Consider the following 18,677-nt stretch of genomic DNA (forward strand, 5'->3'; position numbering starts at 1 on the left):
AGCATGCCACTTTTTAGACACCTCTTTGATGATTTTGCAATAGGCACACGTGGCACTGAACGACCTAATCGCCGGGGCTTCCCCCAATGGCTTGTAGATACCCGACTTAGACGGGGGGGAGAGAGCCTGCTTGAAGTCTGATAAATTGCTTGCAGTGAAGTGGAGGGACACACGGAATGTTTTTGTTCTGTCCTATATTCAAGCAGATATGACAGTCCAAATTTCAACGGCAACTGGTGCTGTTGAGAAGCCACCCTGTGTCCACGAATACAACCTTAACATGGGAGGAGTGGACTTCAACGACGATGGTGCCGTACATAATTGGCATAAGGACAGACGCTGGTACAAAAAAGTGTCTGTATACTTATTTCAATTGGCTCTGCTGAACGCTTGTGCTATACAAAGTGTCAGGAAGAAGTGGATCCTTCCTAAAATTCCAGGATGAGATCATTACAGCCCTTCTGTATCCAAAAGGTGCTACACCCCAAATTTCCAATCCAGATGCAGTGAGCCTACCTGTACTTTATAATATACTGTTATGTCTAGAGGAAAACAGATTTCGTCTCCAAATACGGAAAGGTTTCTTAACCGTAAGAGCTGTGAAAATGTGGAATAGATTCCCTCCAGAGGTGGTTCTGGCCAGCTCACTAGATTGCTTTAAAAAAAGCCTGGATTCTTTCCTAGCTGTACATATTATAAATGGGTACAAATTCGAGATCGACGGATTATCGGCAACACCGATATATCGGGGGCCGATATGCACTTTCCACGATATATCTGTATCGGCCTTTGTATTTACTGATATTGCCGACATTTTTGTGACGTCATTGCGTATGCCAGCCACCCACCACAGTGTTTCTGCAAGCCAGCCACCAGTGTTCCAGCAAGCAAGCCACCCACCACAGTGTTCCAGCAAGCAAGCCACCCAACACAGTGTTCCAGCAAGCCAGCCACCCAGAACAGGGTAACACCAAGCCAGCCACCACAGTGTTCCTGCAAGCCAGCCACCTATAACAGGGTGACACCAAGCAAGCCAACCAGGCACCACAGACTGTTCCTGAAAGCCAGCCACCCATAACAGGGTGACACCAAGCCAGCCACCCACCACAGTGTTGCTGCAAGCCAGCCACCCATAACAGGGTGACACCAAGCCAGCGACCCACCACAGTGTTGCTGCAAGCCAGCCACCCATAACAGGGTGACACCAGGCCAGCCACCCACCACAGTGTTGCTGCAAGCCAACCACACATAACAGGGTGACACCAAGCCAGCCACCACAGTGTTCCTGCAAGCTAGCCACCCATAACAGGGTGACACCAAGCCATCAAAGCAGCCACCACAGACTGTTCCTGAAAGCCAGCCACCAATAACAAGGCGACGCCAGTCACCCAGCCACCCATAACAGGGTGACACCAAGCCAGCCAACCAGCCACCACAGACTGTTCCTGAAAGCCAGCCACCCATAACAGGGTGACACCAAGCCAGCCCCCCACCACAGTGTCGCTGCAAGCCAACCACCCATAACAGGGTGACACCAAGCCAGCCACCACAGTGTTCCTGCAAGCTAGCCACCCATAACAGGGTGACACCAAGCCATCAAAGCAGCCACCACAGACTGTTCCTGAAAGCCAGCCACCAATAACAAGGTGACGCCAGTCACCCAGCCACCCATAACAGGGTGACACCAAGCCAGCCAACCAGCCACCACAGACTGTTCCTGAAAGCCAGCCACCCATAACAGGGTGACACCAAGCCAGCCCCCCACCACAGTGTCGCTGCAAGCCAGCCACCCATAACAGGGTGACACCAATCCAGCCAGCCACCACAGTGTTCCTGCAAGCCAGCCACCCATAACAGGGTGACACCAAGCCAGCCAACCAGCCACCACAGACTGTTCCTGAAAGCCAGCCACCCATAACAGGGTGACACCAAGCCAACCCCCACACCACAGTGTCGCTGCAAGCCAGCCACCCATAACAGGGTGACACCAATCCAGCCAGCCACCACAGTGTTCCTGCAAGCCAGCCACTCATAACAGGGTGACACCAAGCAAGCCAAGCAGGCACAACAGACTGTTCCTGAAAGCCAGCCACCCATAACAGGGTGACGCCAAGCCAGCCACCCACCACAGTGTTCCTGCAAGCCAGCCACCCATAACAGGGTGACACCAATCCAGCCAGCCACCAGTGTTCCTGCAAGCCAGCCACCCATAACAGGGTGACACCAAGCCAGCCAGCAAGCCACCAAAGTGTTCCTGCAAGCCAGCCACCCATAACAGGGTGACACCAAGCCAGCCAGCCACCACAGTGTTCCTACAAGCCAGCCACCCATAACAGGGTGACACCAAGCAATCCAACCAGGCACCACAGACTGTTCCTGAAAGACAGCCACCCACCACAGTGTTCCTGCAAGCCAGCCACCCATAACAGGGTGACACAATGCCATCCAAGCAGCCACAACAAACTGTTCCTGAAAGCCAGTGAGGTGGCAAGATGGCTTATTTCAACAAAGATGGCTTGTAATATTAATCTCTTCTCTTTCTTCTTATTTCATGTCAATGCAACATGCGAACCTTGCAAAAAGCGATGAAAATATATCTCATGAGATTGAATATTTTGCAACAAAAAATCCCCTGCTTGGAGAATGAGGAACACTGTCTGGATATCATGACCAAAAGACACATATATATCTTCAACGGAAAATCCCTTTCAAAATTGCAAACGCCGAAATATAGACTCTTAACTCTAAGCTTGCCAAACTTTTTACTAACTTCTGATTGGTCAAATAATATCTTAATACAACCTATATTTCATACTTCATATTGTATCTTTAATCTCAAACGCGGAATAATAAATTTTACATCACTTTGATACAACTTACTGACTCTGGCTGATCTCTATGTAGTGCTACATATCTGATTCCACAACAGTTTGGCGAGCCAGCCAGGAGTGGTGACGTCTTCTGCGATGGAGTGACACATCTGGACTGCACTGGGAACACTGAAAATAACTGGCCAGGTAAGCTTTTTTTTCTGCTTACAATGTTTTCAGTCTTCTCAGTGATGTCTAGGTAACTCTGTTTATATTTGACGTAATAACCTCTTAAAAGAACTTAAAACTCTTAGAGCCGGTTCACACTACTCCGACTTGGAACGCGACTTGTGTGCCCTCAAGTCGCCCCAAGTCTCTTGTCATTACAAATTCAATGTAAATGTATGAGAGCCGTCTTAATATGCACTACTGAAGTCGCTCCGACTTCAGAAAAGGTTCCTGTACTACTTCAAGGCGACCTCTATCCGACTTGTGCACATAGACTTCAATGGGAGTCGCCTCTAAGTCGGATCCTTATCTATTTTCAAGCGACTGTGATCAGACTTTCCAGGAAGAAGAAAAAGTGACCCAAGGTTATGTTTTGGTAAGCTGTCTCATTTCGGAGTGTCCATTTGAGATGCAGCGAGCATTACAACCATATGACTAATTAACCTGTCATTCCATATACTCCTAAGGTTTTCTGCCTCTGTGCTCTAATATATAGATTTTGTGATAGTTTGATTCCAAGTGAGAAATAATCTGTCATATTAATTGTTCAGTAATTGTGAAGTAGTAGCTGGTAACTGTGTTGGCTGTCCAAATACAAAACAAGGACAAGAGGCCCAGGTCTGGTGGCTTGGGAGATCTAAGGCAGTTTCTATTACAGGGTAATAGGAAGGTTATGGGTAACTGGGTTACCAAAGGACAGTGTAAGACAGACCAGGGGTCTGCATCCAAAGAAGTTATTACAACTACTGCCTTAGATTATATGCTTCGGAAGCATGGTTCTTGCTTGACAGAACCGATTGCAGTCTTTTGTAAATGGAAAGCTAACAATCTAAGAATATGGCAGATTTTCTGTAGAGTGTATGAATCAGATCTGGTGAAAACTAACTTGAAATCAGCTGCTTTAAAATGGAAAGAGGAGAGCATGAGGCTTAATGAATTGGGGTGTGTTGAATTGTTTCATGTAAAGAAACAGCAGGTTTTTTATTCATGGGTGGAAGGTGAGGAGGAAAACTGTCCATGAGTTTTTATGAGGGAAAGCTTTATTCCCACGGCACCGACTGCTGAAAGAAGAGGAGGAGGGGGATCTACCATGGCGGCTTCGTCTCTTCCATAAAGAGGAGGAAGGAAAGGAAAGTTCCAGTGACATCCCCAGATTCAGTTAGCATGGGAACTCCTCCACAGAGAGACAGGTAAAAAAGTAAGCTTTGTGACCGATGGACAGTATGAGGGTCTTATGAAGGATGACTTGCTTGTACTTTTGCAAAGTCGAGGAATCACTGTTGAAAAAAAAGCTAATAAGAGCAAAATTATAAGTCTTTTACAGGCATATGATGAGTGCCAGGGTAAGACAGAAGAGGAAGTCACTGTCCTCGCTGTAGACCCAATTAAAGCTTACCCAGGTAGAACTCAACAGACTTTTGACAAGGACGGTGCAGGGTCTGGGAAGGTGATTTGGCACGTCCCGATTACTCCTTCCGATTTGAAGGCAATTCTGCAGGACATGCCAGATCCCTTAAAGAAACCCCTTTGAGTTTTCTAAGCAACTAGACTTCGTCCACACGGCTTATGAAGCTTCGTGGGATGACCTAATCCGAATCACTGACAAAAGCTTTAATAGTGCACAGCAAGCGGAAATGATTAAAAGTAGACTGTAAAATACGAGAAGACAAAACTGGATTAATGAATGAAGGGGTTAATCAAAGTTTGTTTCCTGGCACTGAATTAGTGAAGAGGATAAAGAGTGAGCTACCTAAGAAATATGGCATAAATCCTTGGAGCCAGATGCAGCAATGCGAGCGAGGTCCCAAGTAGGAAGCCAGGGAATTTTTGAAACGGCTTAAGGATATCCTAACTGAAGGGGGCTTAGATATGACAAATGACGCTGTAAAGAATGCAGTCAGAATGCAGTTCATAAAAGGCTCAGACCTCATTCACGAAAGACAGTAGAGACGGCCAGACCAGAATGTCTAGAGATGGATGAAAGTATGTTGATTTCTGTCATTCTGGGTGCAGAAAATAATCTATTAAAGCAAAGGATTATGTATGCAGCTAAGCACTGGGAGCAGAAAGGAAACGAAGGTGAGTTAAAGATGGAAAGGAAGAAGGTCACCTGCTATAATTGTGGGAAGACAGGACATTTTGCAAGGAATTGCAGGGCCCCTCAGAAGTCAAGGAACCCAGCCCCCAGAAAACAGACAATGAATAGGGATCCAGCCAACCCGTGTCCGCATATCCTATCAGAGCATCAAAGACTGGAACGGAAGCACAGATCAAGCTGATGTTTAAACAGCTGCCTTTTGAACCAGGAAGAACAGACCTATGCAAATACATAAAAATACCCCCGGGACAGTCAGGGCTAGTGCATTCCACAATGGATAGCCTCTGTACTGTCCCGGGTTGCACTTACCTGCAAGAAGAAATACTTACCTTGAAAATTTCTCTTCCAGCGCTGCCATCTCAGGTGTGGGCAGCTTGAAGCCAGCGCGATCCTCTTCTGCATCCTCTTCGGTCCCACGATGCACTGCACCGGCCCCGCCGTCACTTCTGGGGCTGCAGCGTCATCCCTGCACAGCTTCTGGGCATGCCCAGAAGCTGTTTAGCAAGGTATGACGGCGCCTGCACCGGAACTGACGTCGGGGCCGGTGAAGGCGCATTGATTCCTGGGAGCGATGACGTTCAGCTCCCAGGTATCATTGCAAGCCAGGAAGTGACGACTCGCCGTAGCCGCCGAGGGGAGGAAGAGGAAGTAAGGTGAGTATATTATCTTCTAAACAAGGTAAGTAAAAAAATAAATAAATTGCGATTATCCATTTGTTTTTCAGGTGTTTTTCAGGTGACCCGGAGCAAGAAGATTAGCGGAACTTTCATTTTAGGGTGGAACTCCGCTTTAAGAAAAAAGGAGGTACCTAAGGGGTTAATCAGTAACAAAACAGTAGCAGGGGTGGGGCTGGGAGGGACTATCTGCCCTCTTCAAAAAACGGAGGAAGTGATTTTACAGATAGGGAAACACACAGAGTTAGTGACACGGCTGCTACCGTGCCCGTTAACCTGCTTGGAGCTGGCTCCTGTTGCAGTCAGAATGTCAACATCAAATATCATGGCGGACAGGTTACAGTGACAGGACATACATCACCTGAAATTCTGAACATCATGTTTGCACATGACTACACTGAACAGAATTCCTCACAGGTAGATGAGAGTACACTCCAATTATCAGTGCCTGACAAATTGTGGGCATTAGATGTGGCCATATGCTGGGACCAAATCCCCATTTTTATTTATGGATTATCTCCATATTTGATAGTCATTTCTTTTGCATGTGTGCGCTATTCTTTTTTAATATACATGTAGCTTGGTTCATAGCTGCACCGGCTTTAGATATACATGTTCAGGGTTTGCTCCCCCAATTTTTTGCTTGTTTTTTATGTATTCGGTCTGACCAGACTTCTGAGGTTGAGGACCCCACCGCCCACACACACCTGTACTCTATCAGTGTCCACTATCAAGTAGATATAGGAGGAGTCCCTTGTAATGCATTAGCACATCTCTCCCAGCAAGGAGTGTTGTCTCCAAGGGTTAGAGAGGTTGGATTCATCCTTTTTTATGGATAGTGTAGGACCCACTGACAATGGGGTACTTTCACTTAGTGGTTGGCTTGAGCACGATATGGCCATATGGTGGGACCAAATCCCCATTTTTATTTATGGATTGTCTGCATATTTGATAGTCATTTCTTTTGCATGTGTGCGCTATTCTTTTTAAAATAGATATAGGATTACTGAATGTGCAGCCAGTGTTGGTCAGGTTGAAACAAGGGGCGGTGCCCCCATGCCTGCCACAATACCCCTTGAACATGTCACAAATGTATGGTATCCAAATGCTGTTAGGCAAACTTGAAAAAGCAGGGGTTGTAGGAAAGTTCAGATCAAGTGTTAACACACCACTGTTGCCAGTGAAGAAAAAAACAGAAAAGGGAAAGCCCCCTGTGTATCGGATGGTACATGATCCGAGAGCAATAAATCGTGTCATAGAAATTGCTGCTCCGATTATACCAAACCCACATACCTTGCTGGGAGGGATACCACCCACGGCTAAGTACTTTTCAGTGGTTGATATCTCCAACTCGTTCTTCTCAGTGCCCCAACACCCAGATTGTTGGTACTTGTTCAGTTTTACTGTCCTGCAGGAGCAGTACACCTGGACCCATCTCCTGCAAGGCTGTGCAATCTCCCCCTTCGAGTATGGTAACAAATTGATGGAAGTGATAGATGAGTGGGCCCCCACAGACGCAGAGACGGCACTAAATCAATATGTAGACTACTTACTTGTCTGCTCCCGCAGCCTGGAAACATGTGAACAGGACACCATCAGTCTGCTCTGTTTCTTGGCCGAGACCAACAACAAGGCCAGCGAGGAAAAACTGCAGTACTGCCAGGAAAAGGTGGTGTTCCTAGGGCACTGTATTTCCCATGGCACCAAACATCTAACAACTGATAGAGTCAAAGTCATAAGGGAATATCAAATCCCTAGGAATGAGAGACAGTTAAGGGCTTTCCTAAGACTAAAGGGTTACTGTAGAGACTGGATACCAAATGCTTCCCAGAAAATGGCTCCCCTGTACAAAGCCACAACCTTTCTCTCTAGATCAAGAAGAGATAGACTGTCTGGGTGAACTGAAGGAGGGGTTACAGGTTGCCCCCACCCTTTCTTTTCCAAACTATGCCAAACCTTTTACTCTGTTTTGTCACAAGTTAAATGGACATGCATCTGGGGTTCTCACACAGGAACCGGGGGGCAAACAAAAGGCCACTAGCATATCTTTCTTGCCAGCTTGACCCAGTAATAAAAGGATCCCCCAGCTGTGTGCGGGCTGTAGCAGCCTGCAAGGAGCTGCTGGATAAAACAACTGATATAGTTTTGGGACATCCATTAACTATAATGGTCCCACATGCCGTACAGGAGGTACCCCACAGGGCACAAACCAGACACATCTCCTCAGCACGGTGTCACGATTGCTAGGTCATTCTCAGAGTCCAGTCGCAGGAAGCAGCAGCACAACCGTGGTCAACAAGCAGGGTCTGGTACACATCAGCCGGAGTGAGGGAGCAAGCAGAAGAGTAGTCATAGTCTAGCCGAAGATCGGTACACAAGCAGTGAAGAGCAAAATGGCAGCAGGCAGAGGAGTAGTCCTGGAACGTAGCTGGAGGTCGGTACACAAGTAGAAGATTCGGGAGGATAAAGCACACAAAGCTAGATCTTGGCAAAAGCACAATAATCTGGCATCAGGAAGTTGCCAGATCAGGCTTAAATAGGAAGTTCAAAGGAGTGGCCAAAGGTTCAGAGTTCACAGGAGGCTGGGCAAGGAACTAGGCAGGAAACTGGACAAGGTCTAGGTTACCACATAGATTTAGAATGCCTAGATATCAGCTGCTGGATAGCTCAGCAAGAAGAAGCGCTGCTAGAAGCAATCACGGACCTGGGTTTGAATCTGGGCCCTGACACACGGATATCGGTGTATGAGTGTGCTGTGACGGAATCCGGACACCGCGACTGGGTATCTCCGCCAAGAACCTGCTTCCTAAGGTCTGGACCACGGGATCCGTGAATATGGCTATAGTTACCCCAAGAACTAGACAGTCCAAGTTTTGGAGTGAAACCAGAATCAAACTGTTTATTTAAAACACATGCACACAGAGATATACAATCTGACAACCCCTCCCCCTTAGCCACACAAACATACACATCCCATAATAAGCTTACTCAAGGCAGACAGGAACAATAGAACAATGGAATGCAGGTATTCAACAACAACAAACCCCACCCCATTAGCAAGAGTCTGATTAGTGCAGAGCCGACTGGGGTTCTTGGTCACCCTGTGCCCCTAATAGACACAGGGTGACTTACACATAGGGAGAACTGGGGAAACTGGACAAGGAGTCTCCTAACCTCCCTAAAGCCATCTGGGTTCCACAAGCCCCCCAACCAAAGTGACTCACGTCACATGTGCCCTGTTGAGTAGTGACCATATCACAATCAAGCGATGCAATGTGTTGAATCCTGCCAGCTTACTTCCAGCGCTGGAGCAGGCACCAGAGGGGGGAGGGTTTGATGCCCCTCATGATTGCTTTGAGCTAATGATAGCAGAGTCTGAATCTTTGAGCCCTGCCCAAAAGACTCCTCTCCTGAACCCTGAGACTCTCTATATAAATAGATCACGCTTTTACACAGAAGAGGGTAAACCAGTAACAGGGTATGCAATAGTAACAGCAGACAAAACAATATATGCAGAAGCATTAAACCCAAAGTTTTCAGCACAGGCAGCCGAGCTGGTGGCTTTGGCTAAGGCCTGTGAAATTTCTCAAGGACAAAGGGTTAACATTTACACTGACAGCCAATACGCACATGCTAGTGCTCATGACTTTGGTCCTATTTGGAAAGCTCGTAACTTTTTAACCTCAGCAAGTAAGCCAATAAAGCATGCAGATTTAATAGAGAGGCTGTTCTTAGCCTTCCAGCCAAGGTGGCCATTTTAAAAACCAAGGCATTGGTGAAAGCTCTTTTGGGAGGACAGATAGAGGGGGAGTCTAAACATACTAAACGCCTTATAGCTTTTATATTCACAGCCGCAAAAATTGCAATCGCTCGCTCCTGGCGCACTCCTGTCATACCACTCGAACTGCTCAAAGCTAAACTGACCTGGGTCATGATAAATGAACGGATGGTGGCGCTGCTTAATGATAAGATTCTTATGTTTGATAAGACCTGGGACCCTTGGCTCCGATATCTGGCCAGCACTCCATGACAGAGGAGTGCCGTTGCCCCTGTTGGGGTGATGGGGATTGCTAGTGCCCCTGATTGGGGGGCCAACCTGGATGCTGACCCCTTTATATACGCCGCTACTGATCTTTTTTCTCTCTCTTTTTTCTTCTTTTCCTTTCCCTTTCTTTTTATTTTATTTTTTCTTTTTTCTCCCCTTCTTCCTTCAAAACTTCGACTCCTCTCAGTGCAGTGGCCGATGGCAAATGCCTCCCCCGGTTCAGTATGCGCTGGTGGGATTGGGGGGGTGGGGGCCGCTTCCTTCCCAGGGCGCAGAGTGTTCCCGTGAGGGGCGCCGGGGAGGGGGGGTGGTACCCGGGCCCGCTGCCCACCGGTGTGGTGGATTGGAGGCAGTGTATCTATTCTGACTTGAGTCACCATTCTATGGATTACTTTGGTTAATTGGTATTTTTTATACTTTGTATATATTTGTATTTCTCGAATCCATGTCTTGCAATTGCTAAGCCGTTTTCGCTATGTTTGACCGAGCCCTGTGGGCACACTTTGCACTGTTGTAAATTTTGTTTACTTTTTCATAAAACCTTAATAAAAATTATTGGAAATGGAAAACCAAGGCACATGCAAGAGAGGACACAGAAGAAGCTGCAGAAAATGCAAGGGCTGACAGAACAGCGAAAAAGGCTGCACTGGAAAAAGTCCCTATCCGGGTACTGACACTTGCAGAAAAGCAACCAACTCCGGTAAGTATGGCAATCTTGATATCATTGTAGGAGCAAGCCCCCTCACAGGAACGTGAGAAGTGGCAGAAGAAAGGTGTGACACAGGATGAAACTGGAGGATGGAGGAGCATCTCTGTCTACCTCAGGCCCTATACCCGATGATGGCAGCCGCAGCTCGAAGGACCGTGCCATAACTCAAAGACTGTAATGACCACCTTGGTAATGGAACACTGAATAGCGCCAGGTTTTTCTAGAGTAGCTGCAAAACATACTGCTTCTTAGCAGTAAAACAGAACACAGGGCTTGCAAAATAAGTGTCTCAAATAACCAAACATATAATAAAATTCATAGAGAGGAGTGCAAATATCCAGTGCATAAAGTGCAAGGTGTAACCATAAATGTAACTTTAAATTTACTATTAATTTACTATTAATTAATAAAGTGTCCAACAAACTGATGGTAAAGTACACAAAATTAGAAAAGTTCAAATTTCAAGTGCACAAAGGTGAAATATATAACCACAAAAATGCTGATAAATAAATGCAAGAAACAATAAAGGTGCTTCAGTGCAGGTGTTACCCACTTGCCGACCGTCCACAGTATATTTACTGCGGAGGTCTGCCCCTCCTGGGCAAAGTGACGTAGTACTACGTCGCTCGCCCAGGAGGCGCGCTCCTGCCACCGCTCGTTCCCCTGCATCCCCGCGCGTGTGACCGGCGGCTCCGATGTCCGCCGGCCACTCGCGATCTCCTGCTGGAGAGGGAGAAAGGCAGGCGGCTGATGTAAACACAACCCCCTGTCATTCTCCCTGGTGTAACTGCAGAGATCATACGATCCTGCTATGTAGGATCATATGTCTCTGTGGTTATATCACAAGCCACACCCCTTTACAGTTAGAATCACGCCCCTAGGGACACACTTAACCCCTTGATCACCCATAGGGTTAACCCCTTCCCTGCCAGTGTCATTATTACAGTGACAGTGCGTATTTTTAGCACTGATTACTGTAGTAATGTCACTGGTACCCCCAAAAGTGTCAAAAATGTTAGTCAGGGGTCCGATCTGTTGCAGTCCCGCAAAAAAAAAAAAAAAAATAGCAGATTACAAGTTAAAAAAAAAAAAAAAAAAAGACATAAATCTTTCCCTTAGTTAGTAAACGCAATAACTTTTGTGCAAGCCAATCAAAATCCACTTATTGCGATTTTTTTAACCAAAAATATGTAGCAGAAAACAAATTGGCCTAAATGTTAAAAAATTTTGATTTTTACATTTTTTGGGGGGGAATTTCATATAAAAAAAATGTGAAAAATATTGTTATTTTTTCAAAATGGTCGGTCTTTTTTTGTTTATAGCGCAAAAATAAAAAAAAAATAAAAATCGCACAGGTGATCAAATACCACCAAAAGAAAGCTCTGTTTATGGGAAAAAAAGGACGTCAATTTCATTTAGGTACAGCGTCGCACGACCGCGCAATTGTCCGTTAAAGTCACGCAGTGCTGAATCGCAAAATAGGCCCTGGTCTTTCAGCAGGAAAATCCTCCGGGGGTTAAGTGGTTAAGGTGCTCTTAAGATGATCACTAGTGCCAGGTGACTTGGACCCCTTCAGGAACCCCACTCACCAGAAAGGGTCAAAAACCGCTTGTGTTATGAGGGATCGTCCAATCTGTATTCATAGCTAATTGAAGATTAAAGCATGCCAAACCTTCTCCTTGGTGAAAGATACAATAGACTGGATAGTATCCCTTCAATTTGATGGCCCTGGACAGATCCAGAAACAATAAGGATTCCAAAATAGTGAATTTCCGTTTTTGATGATTTAATAAACTCAAAAAAAAGAAATATACTCACAAAGCTGATAGTGGTAAAAGCAGAAAACAATGCTTCTTGTCTTACCTGTGCTAGGTACAATGCTGGTAGAACTGTAGACACCCCACAGAAGCACACCCCAAAGCCAGGCTATCCTTTTCAGAGAATTCACATAGATTACATTGATCTCCCACAGTCAGGTCCTTATGCACATGCTTTGGTCTGTGTAGACATTTTTTCAGGATGGCCTGAGGCCTGGCCAGTTTCTGGGGGTACAGTACAAACCACAGCAAAAAAAGCTATTGTCCGAGGTAGTGTGCAGGTATGGAATTCCAGAAACTATGGAAAGTGACCGGGGTACTCACTTTACAGGAAAAGTTTTACAAGAGATCCTATCCGCACTAAATATTGAGCAAGCGTTTCACACTCCATATCACCCACAGAGTAGCGGGAAAGTAGAAAGGTTGAACGGTACAAAAAAAAAACAGACTAATGGCACTTTTCCACTGCAAGTAGCGGCTCGGCTCCACTCGGCACTGCTTGGCCCAGCTTGGCTCAGTTTGCTTTTCCACTGCGTTGTAGGAGTCGGTACCTTTCAGCACTGTATAGGCTCTACTCGGCTCGGTTTGCTTTTCCACTTATGCCACTTTTCCACTGCAAGTACCGGCTCGGCTCTACTCCGCCCTGCTTGGCCCAGTTTGCTTTTCCACTGCTGGTACCGCATGGTACGGTGTTGGAACGGTTCGGTACGGTACGGTATGGTTTGCTTTTCCACTAAAGTAGTACTAAAGTTAAGTGGGTGGGATAACAATGGGGTGGGTGGAATTCTTTGACCAATCAGTGGCTAGTAGTGACTGCATGCAAAGGATTGTGGGATATGGTACCGGGTATGGTACCTCTTGGAACCACAATCAAGGTGGTACTGTTTTTGAGAGCCGCACCGTTCGGTTCCATGCAGTGGAAAAGCGCAGCCGTACCATACCGTACCAAACCGTTCCTACACCATACCACGCGGTACCAGCAGTGGAAAAGCACAAAAGCGAGCCGAACCGTTCGGTTCCATGCAGTGGAAAAGCGCCATAAGTAGTACTAAGTACTAAGTGGGTGGGATTACAACGATTCTCTGACCAATCAATGGCTAGTAGTGACAAACAAACAATGCCGCATGCAAAGGATTGTGGGATATGGTATTGGTATGGCCCACTTGGAACCAGTACCGAGGTGGTACTGTTTAATGGCGCTTTTCCACTGCATGGAACTGAGCGGTTCGGCTCGCTTTTGTGCTTTTCCACTGCTGGTGCCGCATGGTACGGTGTAGGAACGGTACGGTACGGCGGCGCTTTTCCACTACATGGAACCGAATGGTACGGCTCTCTAAAACAGTACCACCTTGATTGTGGTTCCAAGAGGTACCATACCGGTACCATATCCCACAATCCTTTGCATGCAGTCACTACTAGCCACTGATTGGTCAGAGAATCGTTGTTATCTCACTTAACTTTAGTACTACTTTAGTGGAAAAGCAAACCCTACCAAACCGTTCCAACACCGTACCAAGCGGTACCAGCAGTGGAAAAGCAAACCGGGCCAAGCAGGGCCGAGTAGAGCCGAGCCGGAACTTGCAGTGGAAAAGTCTCACAAGTGAGCCATACCGAGCCCGTACCATGTAGTGGAAAAGCGCCGCCGTACCGAACTGTTCTAACCCGTACCATGCGGTACCATGTAGTGGAAAAGCGCCTTAAGCAAGATAATGGCAGAAAGCGGTAAACCCTGGCCAGAGTGCCTGCCTATTGTGTTACATTCTATTAGGAACACTCCCAAGAGAGGTCTGGGTCTTACACCATATGAGATACTTTTTGGGTGTCCTCCTAAAACAGGTCTAAAGTCAACGATTACATGGCGCTCTCTGATGTTGGTGGGTGGCATACCATGAGGTAAAGAGGTAAAAATATAGAAAGTAAAAAATGGGTAGAAAAATATAAAAAAGGATGAGGTGGAAGGGGGGATGGGGGAGGGGGCCCACGAAAAGCGTCTGCCAGCTGGAACAAGAAGAGGCTCTGAGGAGAATAAACAGAAAGAAAGCAGCGCCAGCTTAGTCAAGCATAAGGTTTATTAATACAAAAAACACGTAGTGACTTACTCTTAGGTAAGTAAAGGCCGGTACGGTAGGTGAATGGGATCATCCATCTTCTTGTCCTGGATACTGTTGCAGAAAGGAGGGGTGCGGGGTGCCGGTGGTGCGTGGAGGCCGTTGTCTGGCAGCCTGTCTGATGGTGCTGTGGTGGTGGAGGAATCTCAGTGGGGCTCAACTTCCTACTTCCTGTCAGCCTGACATCACTTCCTGTGAGGCGGAGAAAAAGATGGGCGTTCATGGTACAAGATATTAACTCTGCAGGGTGCCCAAACTTTTGCAGGCGTAATTTTTTTGTTTTCTGTTATTTTGAAAGTCTAAATGATGGAAATAAAATATAACTTTTGTTGACATACAGTATTATAAGAATGTCTAATCCATGGGTGTCCAACCTTTTGGCTTCTCTGGGCCACATTGAGTGTAGAGAAATGTTCTCGAGCCGCATATAAAATATATACTATAGTTAAGGCATATAAGTAATAACACGCCGTCATGCCGCCCCCTCGCACTAATTTAACACAACTAGAGGATAATCAAATGAAATGGAATCAGAATACAGAGGTTTACTTCTTCTGAGAAATATTAAAGGAACACTCTAACCACCATGACCACTGCAGTGATTTGAAGTGGTGATGGTGGTAGAAGTCAGAAACACTGCACATGCTGGGATAGTTGCACCCCTAGCACAAGTGACTTAGGCAGCCAGAAAATGTCATGTCCATATTCATACATGTATGAACAAGGACATGACATATTATGACAAAACACAACTAGTTATTAAAAAACACATTGCAACAATTTACACACACTAATGCACATACCTTTTCTACTTATTTTGCAGACTGCTGGCGGGTAATACTGGCGGGTAATGCTGGCACTGCTGGTGGGTAAAACTAGTCATGCGGGTACTGCTGGTCATGACGTCGGGTACTGCTGGAGGAAGCAGCGGCTGCAGTAGAGAGCCAATGCCCATCAATGCAGCCTCACAAGTGCCCATCAATGCAGCCTCCCCAGTGCCCATCAATGTAGCCGCACCAGTGCCCATCAATGTAGCCTCACCAGTGCCCATCAAAGTAGCCGCACCTGTGCCCATCAATGCAGCCGCACCAGTGCCCATCACTGTGGGTCCTGCTGGCCGCTGGCCTGTAGGTTCTGCTGGGTGCTTGCCATGGCCTTTGGGTCCTGCTGGCTGCTGGCCTGTAGGTTCTGCTGGGAGTTGGCCATAACCTGTGGGCCACAGGCCATGACCAGCTCCTAGCAGGACCCACAGGCCATGGTCAGCAGGACCCGCAGGCCGTGGCCAGCAGGACCCCACAGGCCGTGGCCAGCAGGACCCCACAGGCCGTGGCCAGCAGGACCCCACAGGCCGTGGCCAGCAGGACCCCACAGGCCGTGGCCAGCAGGACCCACAGTGTTGAGGGCTATTTTGAGGTTGCTGGGTGCTGGCCTGTAGGTTCTGCTGGGAGGTGGCCATGGCTTGTGGGTCCTGCTGGCCACTGGTCTGTAGGTTCTGCTGGGTGCTGGCCATGGCCTTTGGGTCCTGCTGGCCTGTAGGTTCTGCTGGGAGTTGGCCATAACCTGAGGGCCACAGGCCATGACCAGCTCCTAGCAGGACCCACAGGCCGTGGCCAGCAGGACCCCACAGGCCATGACCAGCTCCTAGCAGGACCCACAGGCCGTGGCCAGCAGGACCCCACAGGCCATGACCGGCTCCTAGCAGGACCCACAGACAGTGGCCAGCAGGACCCCACAGGCCGTGGCCAGCAGGACCCCACAGGCCGTGGCCAGCAGGACCCCACAGGCCGTGGCCAGCAGGACCCCACAGGCCGTGGCCAGCAGAATCCACAGGCCGTGGCAGCAGGACCCACAGTGTTGAGGGCTATTTTGAGGTTGCTGGGTGGGCTGTGGGCTATTTTGAGGTTGCTGGGTGGGCTGTGGGCTATTTTGAGGTTGCTGGGTGGGCACTGGGGCAGGATAAACAGGGGTTATATAGATGGGATGTGGGGGTCATATGGGGGTGTCAGGGTCTCACCTCAGAAAAGGCAGCTGCCAACTCAGCAAGTCCCTGCATGGCCTCTTCCAGTCCTGGGGGTGGGGGGGGGTGGATGCTCCTGTCCTGGGGTTAAGTAAAATTGCCAGTGCTCAGCCCCGCAGCCTCAATCAATTCACATGTGTCCTCCCTAGTGCACCCTGCCTCTGCCTGCCTCAAAGATCTGGGAGTTGTAGTTTCCTGTCTGGCTGCGCTGCTCTCAAGTCTCCACCCACCGGGAGATTGAGCACGGCCGTGGACTACAACTCCCAGAATGCATCAGCACCGTCAGCTAGTTAGCGGCCGGACGCCGCGGCCAGCCGCTGCAGAAGCCACAAGAAGAAAAAAAAATCGTGAAGGCAGGAGACTGTCCGCAGCCAGTGGGCCGCATTGCCTGCGACTCCGGGCCGCATGCGGCCCGCGGGCCGCAGGTTGGACATGCCTGGTCTAATCTGTAATTTGATGCCTTTTGGAGATTTTTCCATCTTTCCTTGGCTTCTTTATGCACATTAATACAAATTTTTACCTGGGGTGCCCAAAGTTTCAATCCCCACACACACAGTATCTCACAAAAGTGAGTACACCCCTCACATTCTATCTTTTCATGTGACAACACTGAAGAAATGAGACTTTGCTACAATGTAAAGTAGTGAGTGTACAGCTTGTATAACAGTGTAAATTTGCTGTCCCCTCAAAATAACTCAACACACAGCCATTAATGTCTAAACCGCTGGCAACAAAAGTCAGTACACCCCTAAGTGATAATGTCCAAATTGGGCCCAAAGTGTCAATATTTTCTGTGGCCACCATTATTTTCCAGCACTGCCTTAACCCTCTTGGGCATGGAGTTCCACAGAGTGAAAATGTCCAAATTGGGCCCAATTAGCCATTTTCCCTCCCCGGTGTCATGTGACTCGTTAGTGTTACAAGGTCTCAGGTGTGAATGGGGAGCAGGTGTGTTACATTTGGTGTTATCGCTCTCACTCTCTCATACTGGTCACTGGAAGTCCAACATGGCACCTCATGGCAAAAAACTCTCTGAGAATCTGAAAAAAAAGAATTGTTGCTCTACATAAAGATGGCCTAGGCTATAAGAAGATTGCCAAGACCCTGAAACTGAGCTGCAGCATGGTGGCCAAGACCATACAGAGGTTTAACAGGACAGGTTCCACTCAGAACAGGCCTCACCATGGTCAACCAAAGAAGTTAAGTGCTCAGCGTCATATCCAGAGGTTGTCTTTGGGAAATAGACGTATGAGTGCTGCCAGCATTGCTGCAGAGGTTGAAGGGGTGGGGGAGGGGTCAGCCTGTCAGTGCTCAGACCATACGCCGCACGCTGCACCAAATTGGTCTGCATGGCTGTCATCCCAGAAGGAAGCCTCTTCTAAAGATGATGCGCAAGAAAGCCTGCAAACAGTTTGCTGAAGACAAGCAGACTAAGGACATGGATTACTGGAACCATCTCCTGTGCTCTGATGAGACCAAGATAAACTTATTTGGTGTCAGATGGTGTCAGGCGTGTGTGGGGGCAACCAGGTGAGGAGTACAAAGACAAGTGTGTCTTCCTACAGTCAAGCATGGTGGTGGGAGTGTCATGGTCTGGGGCTGCATGAGTGCTGCCGGCACTGGGGAGCTACAGTTCATTGAGGGAACCATGAATGCCAACATGTACTGTGACATACTGAAGCAGAGCATGATCCCCTCCCTTCAGAGACTGGGCCGCAGGGCAGTATTCCAACATAACGACCCCAAACACCTCCAAGATGACCACTGCCTTGCTAAAGAAGCTGAGGGTAAAGGTGATGGACTGGCCAAGCATGTCTCCAGACCTAAACCCTATTGAACATCTGTGGGGATCCTCAACAGAAGGTGGAGGAGCGCAAGGTCTCTAACATCCACCAGCTCTGTGATGTCATCATGGAGGAGGGGAAGAGGACTCCAGTGACAACCTGTGAAGCTCTGGTGAACTCCATGCCCAAGGGGGTTAAGGCAGTGCTGGAAAATAATGGCGGCCACACAAAATATTGACACTTTGGGCCCAATTTGGACATTGTCACTTAGGGGTGTACTGACTTTTGTTGCCAGCGGTTTAGACATTAACCACTTGCCGTCTGAGTACTGTAGTACTACTGCGGCAAAGTGGCTCGTTATCGTCTGACGACGTAGTACTACGTCGT

General features: G+C 47.8%; 1 protein-coding gene across 1 annotated transcript in view; it reads left to right on the forward strand.

The window, feature by feature from the left end:
- Window positions 1-208: 208 nt before the first annotated feature.
- LOC309568386 (leucine-rich repeat-containing protein 47-like) overlaps window positions 209-18,677 on the forward strand; it is a gene marked incomplete at its 5' end in the record, with an annotated part of 56,801 nt that continues 38,332 nt past the window's right edge. Inside the window, 2 exons of the mRNA XM_082274045.1 lie at window positions 209-313; window positions 7,225-7,463. Of these exons, the coding sequence (XP_082130171.1) occupies window positions 209-313; window positions 7,225-7,463 (344 nt within the window). The remainder of the gene's footprint in view (window positions 314-7,224; window positions 7,464-18,677) is intronic.

This window comes from Pelophylax lessonae (genome assembly GCF_965119305.1).
Source record: "Pelophylax lessonae genome assembly, chromosome: 12".
Taxonomy (NCBI): Eukaryota; Metazoa; Chordata; class Amphibia; order Anura; family Ranidae; genus Pelophylax; species Pelophylax lessonae.